General features: G+C 41.6%; 1 protein-coding gene across 3 annotated transcripts in view; it reads right to left on the bottom strand.

Annotated features, from left to right (window-relative positions):
* ME2 (malic enzyme 2) overlaps positions 1-17,470 on the bottom strand; it is a 70,578-nt gene that overhangs the window by 29,237 nt on the left and 23,871 nt on the right. For 2 of the 3 annotated variants that reach the window (XM_070743560.1, XM_070743561.1), the window contains exons 2-3: positions 5,544-5,665; positions 3,986-4,119 (exon numbers count right to left, since the gene is read on the bottom strand). In XM_070743560.1, the coding sequence (XP_070599661.1) occupies positions 3,986-4,119; positions 5,544-5,651 (242 nt within the window). In that variant the 5' untranslated portion in view covers positions 5,652-5,665. Of the gene's footprint in view, positions 1-3,985; positions 4,120-5,530; positions 5,666-17,470 lie in introns of those variants that run through there. The other variant, XM_070743562.1, reaches the window with a different exon arrangement.

Consider the following 17,470-nt stretch of genomic DNA (forward strand, 5'->3'; position numbering starts at 1 on the left):
GCAGGTGACAAGAGCTATTTTTAATACGGAATGCACATTCGAATCAACGCCAGTTTCAGATTCCATATTCCACATTACGGGCGAAACGGCTGCAAACATTAGTTCCTGCGTATACAGTAGGCGGCTGTGAAAATGACCTTGGACTACCGACCCGAATGCTGTACGTAGTTATTCAGAAATAAACTTCGTGAACTTCAATTTACTGCCCATAAAAACAGGGCCTGGATTAGATTGCAGAAAACTTTGTGTCAGGAGAAAACAAAAATGAATGCAAGTCTGATTAGTCAACATTTGTAAATTAGGGACGGAATTCTCTTGATAAGTATGCAGTCCAATCGCATATCACTTTATGGTCAATTAACCAGCTTTCGATTACTCCAGCCAGGAAGATTATATATTAACGCTCAGGCCATAAAATATGTTCCCAGTCAAGAAAGAAAAACAAATGCTTAAAATGAAGGCTACTGTGATTTAAAAAAATACTATACACAACATAGAGTTACCTTGAGGCAAAATGGGCAGCCTATCCATTTTATAAGCAAACAAACATTGATGGATAATACATATGTATGTACAAGCACACATAATTATACACCTTTTCAAGATCCAGACAACAGTTTCACCAGAGAGTCGGGACCTAAACTTTCAGCCACACTGGGGGATAATTCTGGAAAAATAATTAGGTTTTCTTTTCATCCAGCCTTTATTTTGCCCTGTCAACCAGGCAATACAGTCTGGCAGGGCCTAGGGGAAGAGCCTATTCTGGGGTGGCCCCAGCCCTTTGGAATCAACTTCCTCCGGAGATTCATACCGCCCCCACCCTCTTGGCCTTTCGTAAGGCTTTAAAAACCTACCTTTGCTGGCAGGTTTGGGGCCATTGAATGTTAATATTTTACTTAGAGTTAATGCAGGAAATAGTATAAAGGCAGACTAGATGGACCATGAAGTCTTTTTCTGACACCAATCTTATATAGAAACGTAGAAACATAGAAGACTGACAGCAGAAAAACACCTCATGATCCATCTAGTCTGCCCTTATACTATTTTTTGTATTTTATCTTAGGATGGATATATGTTTATCCCAGGCATGTTTCAATTCAGTTACTGTGGATTTACCAATCACGTCTGCTGGAAGTTTGTTCCAAGCATCTACTACTCTTTCAGTAAAATAATATTTTCTCATGTTGCTTTTGATCTTTCCCCCAACTAATTTCAGATTGTGTCCACCCCTGGTTCTTGTGTTTACTTTCCTATTAAAAACACTTCCCTCCTGGACCTTATTTAACCCTTTAACATATTTAAATGTTTCGATCATGTCCCCCCTTTTCCTTCTGTCATCCAGACTATACAGATTGAGTTCATTAAGTCTTTCCTGATACGTTTTATGCTTAAGACCTTCCACCATTCTTGTAGCCCGTCTTTGTAATATCTTTTTGTAGGTGAGGTCTCCAGAACTGAACACAGTATTCCAAATGTGGTCTCACCAGCACTCTATATAAGGGGATCATAATCTCCCTCTTCCTGCTTGTTATACCTCTAGCTATGCAGCCAAGCATCCTACTTGCTTTCCCTACCGCCTGACTGACTGTTCACCCATTTTGAGACTGTCAGAAATCTTCTATGTTTCTATGTTACTCTGGCCAATGATGTGAATGTATACTGCTCAAAAAAAATAAAGGGAACACTCCAATAACACATCCTAGACCTGAATGAATGAAAATATTCTAATTGAATATTTCATTTGCACAATTATTCCATTTGCACAACAGCATGTGAAATTGACTGTCAATCAGTGTTGCTTCCCAAGTGGACAGCTTGATTTCCCAGAAGTTTCATTTACTTGAAGTTATGTTCTGTTTTTTAAATGTTCCCTTTATTTTTTTGAGCAGTGTTTATTATGGGATGAATGTTTTTTAACGTATCAGGTTTTAAATTCTTTTTAGGTTTTGGATTTCTGATTGCTTTATAGAAACATAGAAGACTGATGGCAGAAAAAGACCTCATGGTCCATCTAGTCTGCCCTTATACTACTTTCTGTATTTTATCTTAGGATGGATATATGTTTATCCCAGGCATGTTTACTGGGGATTTACCAACCACGTCTGCTGGAAGTTTGTTCCAAGGATCTACTACTCTTTCAGTTATTATTTTTGCATTTTGTATTTATCTTGTTGTGAGCTGCGCTGAGTCTACAGAGAAGGGAGGCATAGAAGTTCAATTAATAAGTAAGTAAGTAAATAAATAAATATTTTTACAAATAACTCAAGGTAGTAAACATATCTAATATCCCTCCTCCTATCTTCCTCACGGTGTTATTGTGAGGTAGGTTGGGCCGAGAAAGAGTGACCCAAAGATACCGAGCTGGCTTAGGTCCCTAAAATGGGACACGAACTCAACATCTTCTGGTGATTGGTCCAAAATCACTCAACTGGCTTTTGTGCCTGGCAGGAATAGAATCCAGTGTCTCCCTCTGGCGCAAAATTACTTATTGGGCTTTCAATCCTATTGGGTTTAGAACTCACAGCCTCCTGATGATTGGCCCAAGATCACCCACAGCTTTCATGCCTAAGGCGGGACTAGAACTGATAAGTTTTCCTGTGATTGGCCCAAAAGCACCCAGACAGCTTTCATGCCTGTTGTGGTTGGCTCTGGCCCAGCTCCTGCCCCAGGGAATGGGGAGGTGGATGCAGGGGAAACTTCAACATGTCACAGGCCTGTGTTTTTGCCGATAGAATCAGTTCAGAGTTTAGTTTCCTCGGACGAAGAAGAAAGTGGGAGTGACTCGACAGAGGAGGGCTTGGCACACAGCCAAGGCAGTCAATCTTCCTTATCTTCTATAGCTTCAGATGATGACATTTTGGACCCACGCAAGCGTAGAAGAGACCAAGTAAGAACATATTACAGGAAATAAGGGAGGCCACCTGTGTTTGGGTGGGGCTCCAGTAATTAGGGCTGCTGCTATAAATAGCAGCATGGGGATTTGGCCGTTGTGGAAGAATATCTGTTGCAGGAATCTTGTGTGCTGGACTTTGTTGCTTTTTCACGCCTTTGAAACCAAAGCAGAGCAACGTGTGTGTGTGTCTGTCTCACTTCATTGGAAGAAGAAGGGGTGTGAAGTTTCTTCATAGCTGCTAGCTAAGTACTTAATGACTGCTTAAAGGAAATTGTACAGACTACCCGGTTGTTTTGGGACGAGTGCTCTTTGCAATACAAAAAGAATGCTTAGTTTATTTTGACTTTTGTGATAAAGAACATTGTTTTGAATTTTCAAACGTGTGTGTATCTGAAATTTGTACCCTTGAATTTTCGGGAGGCTCCTATCAGAGAGCCTGGCAGAACACATGGGATATCTGCATTGGTTGCCGATGAGTTTCCGGTCACAATTCAAAGTGTTGGTTATGACCTATAAAGCCCTTCATGGCACCGGACCAGATTATCTCAGGGACTGCCTTCTGCTGCACGAATCCCAGCGACCAGTTAGGTCCCACAGAGTGGGCCTTCTCCATGTCCCGTCAACTAAACAATGCCGTTTGGTGGGACCCAGGGGAAGAGCCTTCTCTGTGGCGGCCCCGGCCCTCTGGAACCAACTCCCCCCAGAGATTAGAATTGCCCCCACCCTCCTTGCCTTTCGTAAGCTCCTTAAAACCCACCTCTGCCGCCAGGCATGGGGGAATTGAGATGCTCTTTCCCCCTGGGCCTTTACAATTTCATGGGTGGTATGTCTGTATGTATGTTTGGTTTTTTATATTAATGGGTTTTTAAATCATTTTTAGTATTTATTGGATTATTATTGTACATTGTTTTATTGCTGTTGTTATCCGCCCCGAGTCTTCGGAGAGGGGCGGCTTACAAATCCAATCAATCAATAAAATAAAATAAATAAATATCTACAATTGTGCTTCCCCAAATCCTAACTGGAATTCAATACCAACAAGGAGTGGAGAATCAGCACCCCAAAAGCAATTGTCCTCCAACAGGCTCTTACTTCTCTAAGGGATCTGTCATTTTGGCTACATTCTTATGGAAACGTAAAGCTTGGATGTCCTGCGTCTCAATCTTCGGCGGTAAGAGTCCTTGAAGCCCCAACATCTGACGTTCTTTTAAGGTAAAAGCCATACCCTGAATAGAGACAGCAAGAGGGAAAGATAAAATTAGCTCCATATTCCAGGTTTGGAGAAGTCCTCTGGCCAAACCATTTTTTTTTTTTTGCTTTTTAACACATACCCATACAAATGTCAATGCATACATACTACAAATAGTACCTTAGTCCATATTTTGTATACCCTTATTTACACCTTTTTCTTATTTAGTAAATCAATAGCCTGCATGCAAAATTCATTTCCTCACTCCCGTCTTGCACTCTTCATCTCTCCCACCTACCATTCCTCCTCCTCCTCTCACCTTTCCTCCTTTAACCTCCAAAAAACTACTTCCTCCCTTTCCTTGAGTGATTCCTACTTCCAGAAAGAAAGAAAAAACCTTTTCATTTGGCAAACTATCAATATAGTGTTTTTAATCTCTTCCCTTATCATTTCTCCTATTTTTAAGTTATAGCAGTGTTTCCCAACCTTGGCAACTTGAAGATATTTGGACTTCAACTCCCAGAATTCCCCAGCCAGCGAATGCTGGCTGGGGAATTCTGGGAATTGAAGTCCAGATATCTTCAAGTTGCCACGGCTGGGAAACACTGAGTTATAGAAACAAAGAAATATAGAACATAGGCAGAAAAAGACCTCACGGTCCATGTAGTCTGCCCTGATACTATTTCCTGTATTTTATCTTAGGATGGATATATGATTATCCCAGGCATGCTTAAATTCAGTTGTGGATTTACCAATCACGTCTGCTAAAAGTTTGTTCCAAGCATCTACTACTCTTTCAGTGAAATAATATTTTCTCACGTTGCTTCTGATCTTTCCCCCAATTAACCTCAGATTGTGCCCTCTTGTTCTTGTGTTCACTTGTTCTTGTGTTCAGGTTATCTTAAACACATTTGTTATTATTATTATTATTCTTTATTTTTGTATATACTTTAATACTAGTATTAATTAAAAAACCTTATACTGTAATATCATCTGGGTTAATTTATTTCTTTTCTCTTCTTTTTCTTGCTGTTTTTATCTTAATCCCGACTCTAACTAAACTCACTTTCTATCCATTTATAACACTTCATCCAAACCTTGTAATATTCAGAGTCCTGTCTGTCCTTAAGTCTCATTGTCATTCTACTCATCTCAGCATAGTCCAATTTTTTTTTGAGAACATCTTCTGACGGAATCTTAGCTGGACATTGATGCATTTAATAAAAATAGGTTTTCAATTCCTCACCATGTAACCAACTCACTTGCAACCGTTACAAGTTACAACTCTAACTCAGCATTTTTCATCCTCTAATGCAGTGTTTCCCAACCTTGGCAACTTGAAGAGATCTGGACTTCAACTCCCAGAATTCCCCAGCCAACACAAAACTTCCACCTTACTTTAAGCTTCACAACCCTTCTGTGATTTTAAGACATGGCATATAACTCACCCACGATACTGACCTTGTTTGTCCTGGGGTTCAGCATCAAAGGCTTCCCCTTTTCCCTCCTATGCATGCTACGATGTGCCAACCTACAGGGGGGAACGGCTATTCTTAACCGGGAGAACATTATGTATAGTTTGCCTAGAGAAGGGGAAAAAGAAGAAATGGAATAGCACTGTCGGTTTCATAATGTTGAGATATAAGCAGACGTATAAAAATAACCGGATTTTCCAATTTTAGTTAAACAGGATACTGCTGTTTGAAAAAAAAAAGATTGTTTATAAATAAGACAAAGATTTATATTTTTTGGAAGGACTTAATTCAATCCAATTCAATTTATTAAATTTGTATGCCGCCCCTCTCTGAAAACTCGGGGCGGCTCACAACAGTAATAAAAACAGTATAACAATGGAACAAATCTAATAATAAAATATATACAAACCCCAACAATTAAAAACCATACAGCACATACACATCAAACATGAAATATAATAAGCCTGGGGGAGATGTCTTAGTTCCCCCATGCCTGGCGATATAGGTGGGTCTTAAGTAACTTGCGAAAGACAAGGAGGGTGGGGGCCGTTCTAATCTCCGGGGGAAGTTGATTCCAGAGGGCCGGGGCCGCCACAGAGAAGGCTCTTCCCCTGGGGCCCGCCAAACGACATTGTTTAGTCGATGGAACCCGGAGAAGGCCAACTCTGTGGGACCTTATCGGCCGCTGGGATTCGCGCGGTAGAAGGCGGTTCTGGTTAAATCATTCAAAGGAAAAAGTCCATATTAAAAACGTATTTTTTTCCCAGTAGAAGCCTTTCAGGTGCGGTTTATCGTATAAAGCCCTACATGGCGTGGGCCCAGATTACCTATGGGACTGTTTTTTGCCTTATGTATCCCAGCAGCCAGTTAGGTTCCACAGAGTTGTTGTTGTTGTTGTTGTTGTTGTTGTTATTATTATTATTATTATTATTGTTATTATTAATTAGATTTGTATGCCGCCCCTCTCCAAGGACTTCTTCAGGTCCCGTCAACCACGCAATGCCGTCTGGTGGGGCCTAAGGGAAGGGCCTTCTCTGTGGCGGCCCTGGCCCTCTGGAATCAACTCCTCCCATGATTCGTACCGCTCCCACCCTCCCAGTCTTCTGTAAGACCTTGAAAATGCACTATTGCCGGCACGTCTGGGGTCACTCAAATTTTGACATCTACCCCGGCCTATGGTTGAATGTGGATGATTGGTTTTTAAATATACTTCTCCAAAAAAATAAAAGGAACACTCAAAGAACACATCCTAGATCTGAATGAATAAAATATTCTCATTGAATACTTTGTTCTGTACAAAGTTGAATGTGCACAACAGCATGTGAATTGATTGTCAATCAGGGTTGCTTCCTAAGTGGTCAGTTTGATTTCACAGAGGTTTGGTTTACTTGGAGTTATATTGTGTTGTTTAAGTGTTCACTTTATTTTTTTTGAGCAGTGTATAAGGGTTTTTAGAATATAATTTAAGCTAGATTTCTATGTATTTTAGTATTGAGGTTTTAATACAGTGATACCTCATCTTACAAACGCCTCATCATACAAACTTTTCGAGATACAAACCCGGGGTTTAAGATTTTTTTGCCTCTTCTTACAAACTATTTTCATCTTACAAACCCACCGCCGCCACTGGGATGCCCCGCCTCCGTACTTCCGTTGCCAGCGAAGCACCCATTTTTGCACTGCTGGGATTCCCCTGAGGCTTCCCTCCATGGGAAATCCCACCTCCGGACTTCCATGTTTTTGTGATGCTGCAGGGGAATCCCAGCAGGGGAATCCCAGGAGTGCAAAAATGGGCGCTTCACTGGTAACAGAAGTCCAGAGGTGGGGTTTCCTAGCGAGGGGAGCCTCAGTGAAATCGCAGCATCGCAAAAACACAGAGGTCCGGAGGTGGGGTTTCGAGAACTTCGGTGTTTTTGTGATGCTGCGATTTCACTGATGCTCCCTTCGCTGGGAAACCCCACCTCTGGACTTCCGTTGCCAGCAAAGTGCTCATTTTTGCGATGCTGGGATTCCCCCGCTGGGATTTCCCTGCAGCATCGCAAAAACAGAAGTCTGGAGGTGGGGTTTCCCATGGAGGGGACCCTCAGGGGAATCCCAGCAGCGCAAAAACGGGCGCTTCGGCTGGCAAAAGGGGTGAATTTTGGGCTTGCACGCATTAATCGCTTTTCCATTGATTCCTATGGAAAACATTGTTTCATCTTACAAACTTTTCACCTTAAGAACCTCATCCCGGAACCAATTAAGTTTGTAAGACAAGATATCACTGTATTAGATTTCTTATATGTTTTGTATTTGCTTACTGTAAGTCGCCCTGGGTCTTAGGAGAAGGGCGGCATAGAAATCTAATAAATGGATTGATGGATGGAAAACAAACAAACAAAAAACAAATACTGCCCACCCACAGTTGCGCAAACTGGTAGTAAAAGGTTTTACAACCCAATGCTGACTGTTACACTATGAAAAGAAGCTTCTGCTCTTTTGTTCTGTATTCTCTACAGCAGTGTTTTCCAACCATGGGAATTTTAAGATACATGGATTTCAACTTCCCTAATTCCCCAGCCAGCCCCATGGGGAATTCTGGGAGTTGAAGTCCACAGGTCTTAAAGTTGCGAAGTTTAGAGACTTTTGCTCCAAGCCAATGTTTCATTCCGCAATTTGACATTTCTCAGTCTAGGATGCCCTGCATGAGTTGTATATGCAATACAGTGTTCCCTCGATTTTCGCGGGTTCGAATTTCGCAAAAAGTCTATACCACGGATTTTTAAAAATATTAATTAAAAACTACTTTGTGTTTTTTCCCCCTATACCACGGTTTTTCCCACCTGATGACGTCATATGTCATCGCCAAACTTTTGTCCACCTTTAATAAATATTTTTTTAAATAAACTTTAATAAAGAAACAGGGTGAGTAATAATCTAAATGGTTGCTAAGGGAATGGAAAATTGCAATTTAGGGGTTTAAAGTGCTAAGGGAAGGCTTGTGATACTGTCCATAGCCAAAAATAGTGTATTTACTTCCGCATCTCTACTTTGCGGAAATTCAACTTTCGAGGGAAGTCTCGGAACGCATCTCCCGCGAAAGTCGAGGGAACACTGTATCTAGATTTCTCAAAAGTATGTTGAGTGGAAAGTTTTTAAAAGTCTGCAAACTTGGGAAGTTGCTTGCTTATGGATGTTTGATGGAATGCATGGATGGTGATTGAAAAACACAGCTCTACACCAGAGTTCCTACTAGTTTGTACCGGTTCTATAGAACTGGTAGTAGATTCTCGGCCTGGGTCACTAGAACTGGCAGTGACCCAGGCTTGCCACACCCCTGAACTGATTCTCTTGGTGGCATCATTTTTTGCTTCTGCGCATGCTTTTTAAAAGTAAATCAACACAGACTGTGGAAACTTTTGCATCTCATTTGGAAACCAAGGACCCAGAGCATGGAGGAAGAATGGAGAGGCCCACACTCCAAAATGCTTGAAGTTTCCACTGTGTTAATTTAGGGAGCCATGTCATCGGCTGGTCTTCATCCACTGTGCTTCATTAAAGTCTAGGATCAACAGATCCTTGACTTAATGAGTCTCTCTCATATATTATTATTTTGAGCAGCGGTCCCCAAACTATGGCCCGCGGGCCACATGCGGCCCACTGAGGCCATTTATCCGGCCCGCCAGTGAGTGACAAGAGCACAGGGAAAAGAGAGAGAGAAAGAAAGAAAAGGGAAAGAGAGGGAGGGAAGGAGAAGTGGAGAGGAAGGAAGGAAGGAAGGAAGGAAGGAGAAATGGAGGGAACAAGGAAGGAAGGAAGGAAGAATGAAATGAATGGAGGGACAGAGGAAGGAAGAACTGTTTTGGGGGGGGGTAATTTTTTTTAAATTTTTCTCTCAACATACATTCAAACAACACAGTGTACCATCTAATTTTCCATGAATAAAATGCAGTGTTTTGTTAGTAACTAATATCAATCATCAAAAAAGTTGCAAAAGGTTTTTTTTCTAATTTTGTCAACCAGTTACATTCATTTTCTTTTAATTAAATTCCCTCCTTAATGTTCCTTCAAAAAGTGCAACACCAATTATATTTCTAACTTATTAACCATTATGCCAAAGTGCTTCCTTCTTTCTTTATACATTTTTCATAAGCCAAGAAAACCTTGTATAACTAATCAGATGTTAACAAAAGAAAATTAAAAACAAAACATAAACATATATGAATTTCAGATCTTCTCCCCCCTCTAAATAGTACGTTCCCATTTTGTTTTTTACTTTAAAACAAGGTATGTGCAGTGTGCATAGGGATTTGTTCATAGTTTTTTTTAATAGTCTGGCCCTCCAACAGTCCGAGGGACAGTGAACTGGCCCCCTGTGTAAAATGTTTGGGGACCCCTGATTTTGAATAAAATAAATAAATAAATTATGTTTCACCTTTCAAGCTGCATTACTGAAATAAACGAACTTTTGCACAACTTTTGCTCGGGTGATTAGGAGGCTCCTGAGTCATTTTTCAGCGTACTTTGGACCTTTTCCAAGAATGTAGCCTTGGAGAGGGTTTGTATTGTACTTCCCAGGTAGAAATGGTGCCACATCTGATTGGGGCACACAGAGGTTGGCAACTGTGGCCCAATTTATCTCACAGGTGATCAGTTGGTGAAGGTTACTGTATAACCCAAGAAACGGGAACTGTTCCTTCATCCTTTTGACAGATGCAATTCTAGTTTCGGTTCCTGTGAATAGTTACTTTGCCCAGCACTATTTTACGATTAGTAATTGCTATAAAATACTTGAAATACTCAGTGTTATTTTACTGCAAAGTGAAAGCAAAGGAAACAACTGGAGAATATGAGATTTTAACCCTGGGTGCACTGTTCACAGCTAGCAAGCTTTTTTGGTTCAATGGCTGAAGACGTAACAGGATTCTCATACTTGAAATTAAACCCACAAAAGAGATCCTTAAAGAAGGATCACACATGCAAGCAATTTCGAGACTCAACCTCTGCTCAGAAACGCCCGAATTGTGAGATGCATGGTGAATACATTTGGGAGGGAGGCAGGGAAGGAGGGAGAAGGGATGAAGGGAAGGAAGGAAGGAGGAGGAAAGGAGGGAGGGAGAGAAAGAGAGAAGAAAGAAGGAAGGAAGGAAGGAGGAGGAAAGGAGGGAGAGAAAGAGAGATAAGAAAGAAAGAAGGAAGGAAGGAAGGAGGAGGAAAGGAGGGAGGGAGAGAAAGAGAGAAGAAAGAAAGAAGGAAGGAAGGAAGGAAGGAGGAAAGGAGGGAGAGAAAGAGAGATAAGAAAGAAAGAAGGAAGGAAGGAAGGAAGGAAGGAAGGAAGGAAGGAGGAGGAAAGGAGGGAGGGAGAGAAAGAGAGAAGAAAGAAAGAAGGAAGGAAGGAGGAAAGGAGGGAGGGAGAGAGAGAGAGATAAGAAAGAAAGAAAGAAGGAAAGAAAGAAAGAAAGAAAGAAAGAAAGAAAGAAAGAAAGAAAGAAAGAAAGAAAGAAAGAAAGCATAAAATGTATCAGGAAAGACTTAATGAACTCAATCTGTATAGTCTGGAGGACAGAAGGAAAAGGGGGGACATGATCGAAACATTTAAATATGTTAAAGGGTTAAATAAGGTCCAGGAGGGAAGTGTTTTTAATAGGAAAGTGAACACAAGAACAAGGGGACACAATCTGAAGTTAGTTGGGGGAAAGATCAAAAGCAACATGAGAAAATATTATTTTACTGAAAGAGTAGTAGATCCTTGGAACAAACTTCCAACAGAAGTGGTTGGTAAATCCACAGTAACTGAATTTAAACATGCCTGGGATAAACATAGATCCATTGTAAGATAAAATACACGAAACAGTATAAGGGCAGACTAGATGGACCATGAGGTCTTTTTCTGCCGTCAGTCTTCTATGTTTCTATGAAAGAAAGAAAGAAAGAAAGAAAGAAAGAAAGGAGGGAGGGGGGGGGGGGGGAGGGAGGGAGGGAGGGAGGGAGGGAGGAAGGAAGGAAGGAAGGAAGGAAGGAAGGAAGGAAGGAAGGAAGGAAGGAAGGAAGGAAGGAAGGAAGGAAGGAAGGAGCCTAAATCTGTTGCAACCAGGCATCTCCTCCCACCCATATTACCCAATTCTGCTACCAACAAAGCTCAAATCCTTCCAGTTGTTAACTTGAAGTGCTGATTGTGTCTTCACTTACCGTATTTTTCAGAGTATAAAATGCACCCTTTTTCTCCCTAAAAGAGGCTGAAAATTGGTGTGTGTTTTATACTCTGTAGCTTCCCCCCCTCTAACGAGGTGCTAACAATCTTCCCAGCCTCCTACCTTGCAAGCTCTTTCACTGTTACTCTCTCTGAGGAATGTTTTTCCAGCCCTAAGTCTTTGCAGGCTTTTTTTCATCGCTCTAATGTGCTGAAGCTGACCAGACTAAAGATGCTAGCCAGATGACTACCTGGTAGGCAGATTTTTTTTTCCTATTTGCCTCCCCAAAAACTAAGGTACATCTTATAGTCCGATGCGTCTTATACTCCGAAAAATAGGGTAGGTGGGTCTCTTGGGCTAGATTTTACTGAAAGAGTGGAAATCCTTGGAACAAACTTCCAGCAGACGTGGTTGGTAAATCCACAGTAACTGAATTTAAACATGCCTGGGATAAACATATATCCATTGTAAGATGAAATACAGTACAGGAAACAGTATAAGGGCAGACTAGATGGACCATGAGGTCTTTTTCTGCCATCAGTCTTCTATGTTTCTAGAATGAGGAACAGATCCCAACAAATCATCATCTCCTAAAGATGGCTATCTCATGTTCTTTCCTGACATCTAGCTGGGATATGACTTTCTCCTGCAACTCTCAGTCTTTCAAGAGATGTCGTATGCCCCTTGGCAGTGGCCAAGAGAATCTACTGCAGGGGTCCCCAAACTTTTTACACAGGGGGCCAGTTCACTGTCCCTAGGACTGTTGGAGGGCCGGACTATAAAAAAAACCCTATGAACAAATCCCTACACACAATGCACCTACCTTATTTTAAAGTAAAAAACAAAATGGGAATGTACTATTTAGAGGGAGGGGGGGAAGAAGTCTGAAATTCATATATGTTTATGTCTTGTTTTTAAATTTCTTTTGTTAACATCTGATTGGCTAGACAAGGTTTTCTTGGCTTATAGAAAAATGTATAAAGAAAAAAGGAAGCACTTTGGCATAATGGTTAATAAGTTAGAAATATAATTGGTGTACTTTTTTGAGGAGGGAATTTAACTAAAAGAAAATGAATGTAACTGGAGGACAAAATTAGAAAAAAAACTTTTGCAACTTTTTTGATGATTGATATTAGTTACTAACAAAATACCACATTTTATTCGTGGAAAATTAGATGTGCTCCTGTCACTCACCCACGGGCCGGATAAATGGCCTTAGTGGGCCGCAGTTTGGGGACCGCTGGTCTACTGCCTTAGAACATCAATCCTGTCTAGCCCAAAGCCATTGTCTGCAAAGGCCTTGGTGGGTTTTTTAGACAATACCTATAAATAGCAGCTGGGCACCAACAGCAGGCAACAATTGTCCTAGCTTAAGGTCACTCCTGGCAAAGTTTTCCTAGGGTTGCTTGATTGGTATGTTTGGCACCTGTTCTGAAACATCTTCTTTCCAATGTCATCACAAGAACCATAAGAAGAGCCATGCTGAATCAGGCCAAAGCCCATCGAGTCCAGCATTCTGCGTCACACAGTGGCCCACCAATTGTCCATGGGGATCTTGAGTAGAAAGAGAAGGCAAGACTTTCCCCTGACCCCCAACAAATGGTACTCAAGGGAATCCTGCCTGCCTCAACCAACATAGAGGCGGCACATGGACATCCATTTCAATAACCACCTATACACTTGGCATCCATGAATCTGTCTAATCCTGCCTTGAAGCTATCAAGGCTAACAGCTGTCACAACCTCTTCTGTAAGTGAATTCCATAAACCAACAACCCTCTGGGTGAAGAAATATTTCCCTTGATTTGTCCTCACTTTCTTCCCTATGAGCTTTAGGGAGGGCCCCCTCGTCCTAGTATTGTGTGATAGAGGGGAAAAAAACTTCTCTATCCACCTTTTTTATCCCATGCATGATTTTATACAAGTCACTCCTTAAACACGGTCTTTCAAGGCTGAAGAGACCAAGGCGTTTCATAAGAGAGATGCTCCATTCCCTTGATCGTTTTTGTTGCATTTTGTTGCACCTTTTCCAGTTTCATTATATCCTTCTTGAGGTGCGGTGACCATCAGAAGACCTTCCCATTGTTTAATCCATGCTATCCTACCATCCAGGTCTACCTTCCCCACTGGGGAGAAAGCCTCACAACTAAAAGATAGCAGTAGTAGGGGGAAAATGCAGAGGTGTACTTTATAAGTTAAACAATAATAGTAATAATAACAACAATAGTAATAACAACAACAGAGTTGGAAGGGACCTTGGAGGTCTTCTAGTCTAACCCCCTGCTTAGGCAGGAAAGCCTACACAACTTCAAACAAACGGTTATCCGACATCTCCTTAAAAACGTGTGTTGGAGCCTCCAGAAGATGTTCCACTGATTAATTGTTCCGTCAGGAAATTTCTGTCCTCTCTTTCTAGAGTCTCAACATCCTTTTTACATCATGGCAACCAAAACTGAATGCAGTATTCCTAGTGGGGCCTTACCAAGGCCCTACAAAGTCGTATTAACCCTTCACGTGATCTTGATTCTATCCCTCTGTTAATGCAGCCTAGAATTGTGCTGGCTTTTTTTGGCAGCTGCTGCACACGGCCGGCTCATATTTAAATGACTGTCCACTAGGACTCCAAGATCCCTCTCACAGTTACTACTGTTGAGCAAGGTACCACATATAACAGTGATGGTGAACCTTTTTTCCTTGGACGCCAAAAGAGCGTGCGCGCATACTATTGCACATGCGCGAGTGCCCACACCCATAATTCAATGCCTGGGGAGGGCGAAAACAGCTTTCCCCATCCTCTGGAGGCCGGAAACGGCCTGTTTCCCAACTTCTGGTGGATCTGATAGGCTCATGTTTCTCCTTCCTCAGGCTCCAAAGGCTTCCTTGGAGCAGGGGAAGGTAAAAACACCCTCCCCAATCCCCCTGGAAGTTCTCCGGAAGCAAATAATAATAATAATAATAATAATAATAATAATAATAACAACAACAACAACAACAACAACAACAAAACAACAACAACAAAACAACAACAACAAAACAATATTAATATTAATATTAATAATAATAAATAAATTTATTAGATTTGTATGCCGCCCCTCTCCGAAGACTTGGGGCGGCTCACAACATTAATAATAACAGTATACAATGTAACAAATCTAATATTAAAAATTATCTAAAACCCATCATTTAAAAATCATACAACACAAGCATACCATACATAAACTATATAAGCCCGGGGGAGATGTCTCAATTCCCCTATGCCTGGCGATATAGGTGGGTCTTGAGCAATTTACGAAAGGCAAGGAGGGTGGGGGCAGTTCTTATCTCTGGGGGGAGTTGGTTCCAGAGGGCTGGGGCCGCCACAGAGAAGGCCCTCCCAGAGACTCTGTATGAGCCCAAAATCAGCTGGCCGGCACACACATGCACACTGGAGCTGGGCAAGGACAATGGCTCACGTTTCAGTAGATATGGCTCCGCGTGCCACCTGTGGCCCCCGTGCCATAGGTTCGCCATCACTGGCATGTACTGTACCCCTGTATTCAATTAAATTCATACAAGTTGCTCCAGGATATCACATTCTTTCAGAGTTCAGGTTACTAATTAACTTTACAAAGGATAAAATACTAGGTGCAAAATTAGGTTGCTCAGTTATGAATTGGCATGCTGGGCTAAGAATATGCACCCTGGCTTTGAAACAAGACTCTGTTCCACGTTATATAATGCAAAGATATGTTCATAAATTAAGACGTCTCATCTGATGGCAGTAACTTTAAAAGTCCTTTAGATACTTCGATATTGTTGACAAGAAGCTAATATGCCTGCTGTTGTTTTTTAAAAAAATATATTTTTGCAACCACAGCACATAGTTGCCCGCTTAAAACTTGTGTGTGGGTGCAGAATCAATTTTGCCTCCTAAATTGCAAATCGTATCTTTGAATTGTTACCTAACTTACTTTCCGTATGAACCAAACTAGTTCAGAAGGTCCTGTGTTTATTTACTCACTGCTTAGCAACCACCCAGTTGGAAACTGGGCGTTAGAATCAAAAGCAGCTTTGTGTAGAATGATAAGGTATGAGGATGAACTAGATGGATGCAAATCTTAGTGGCCTGTAGGCATTAATTGTTTGAGAGCATTCGCCCAGGTTCGCCTGGTGCACCAGTTGCGACCCTATTTGGAGCGGGAGTCACTGCTCACAGTCACTCATGCCCTCATCACCTCGAGGTTCGATTACTGTAACGCTCTCTACATGGGGCTACCTTTGAAAAGTTTCGGAAACTTCAGATCATGCAGAATGCAGCTGCGAGAGCAATCATGGGCTTTCCCAAACATGCCCATGTTACACCAACACTCCGCAGTGTGCACTGGTTGCCGATCAGTTTCTGGTCTCAATTCAAAGTGTTGGTTATGACCTATAAAGCCCTTCATGGCATCGGACCAGATTATCTCAGGGACCGCCTTCTGCTGCACGAATCCCAGCGACCAGTTAGGTCCCACAGAGTGGGTCTTCTCCGGGTCCCGTCGACTAAACAATGCCGCTTGGCGGGACCCAGGGGAAGAGTCTTCTCTGTGGCGGCCCCGATCCTCTGGAACCAACTCCCCGCAGAGATTAGAATTGCCCCCACCCTCCTTGCCTTTCGTAAGTTTCTTAAAACCCACCTCTGCCGCCAAGCATGGGGGAATTGAGATACGCGTTCCCCCTAGGCCTTTACAATTTTATGCATGGTATGTCTGTATGTAAGTTTGGTTTTTTATATTAATGGGTTTTTAATCATTTTTAATATTGGATTATTATTGTATGCTGTTTTATGATTGCTGTTAGCTGCCCTGAGTCTTCGGAGAGGGGCGGCATATAAATCAAACAAACAAACAAACAAACAAACAAATAAATAATTCAAAGGGATGAATTCAACTAGGCCTGAAATGTAGGGCAAATTCAAAACAGCTAGTCCTCAACTTATGACTGTAATTCAAACCAGAATTTCCATTGGCAAGGAAACATAGAAGACTGACGGCAGAAAAAGACCCCATGATCCATCTAGTCTGCCCTTATACTATTTTCTGTATTTTATCTTAGGATGGATATATGTTTATCCCAGGCATGTTTAAATTCAGTTACTGTGGATTTATCTACCACGTCTGTTGGAAGTTTGTTCCAAGGATCTACTACTCTTTCAGTAAAATAACATTTTCTCATGTTGCTTTTGATCTTTCCCCCAACTAACTTCAGATTGTGTCCCCTTGTTCTTGTGTTCACTTTCCTATTAAAAACACTTCCCTCCTGGACCTTATTTAACCCTTTAACATATTTAAATGTTTCGATCATGTCCCCCCTTTTCCTTCTGTCCTCCAGACTATACAGATTGAGTTCATTAAGTCTTTCCTGATACGTTTTACGCTTAAGACCTTCCACTATTCTTGTAGCCCGTCTTTGGACCCGTTCAATTTTGTCAATATCTTTTTGTAGGTGAGGTCTCCAGAACTGAATACAGTATTCCAAATGTGGTCTCACCAGCACTCTATATAGCGGGATCATAATCTCCCTCTCTCCAAATAAAGTTTTTTTAAAGCCCTAACCAGGGGATAAAATAATGTGCTGAAGCTGACCACACTAAGGATGCTACTCAGATTAATATCTGTTAAGCAGATTCTTTTCCCTATTTCCCTCCCCCAAAACTAAGGTATACGCCGAAAAATACGGGTATATCAATAATACATTTAAGTTTACGCCCTGCAAAACGTGAGCTG

This window comes from Erythrolamprus reginae, chromosome 2 (assembly GCF_031021105.1).
Source record: "Erythrolamprus reginae isolate rEryReg1 chromosome 2, rEryReg1.hap1, whole genome shotgun sequence".
Classification (NCBI taxonomy): domain Eukaryota; kingdom Metazoa; phylum Chordata; class Lepidosauria; order Squamata; family Dipsadidae; genus Erythrolamprus; species Erythrolamprus reginae.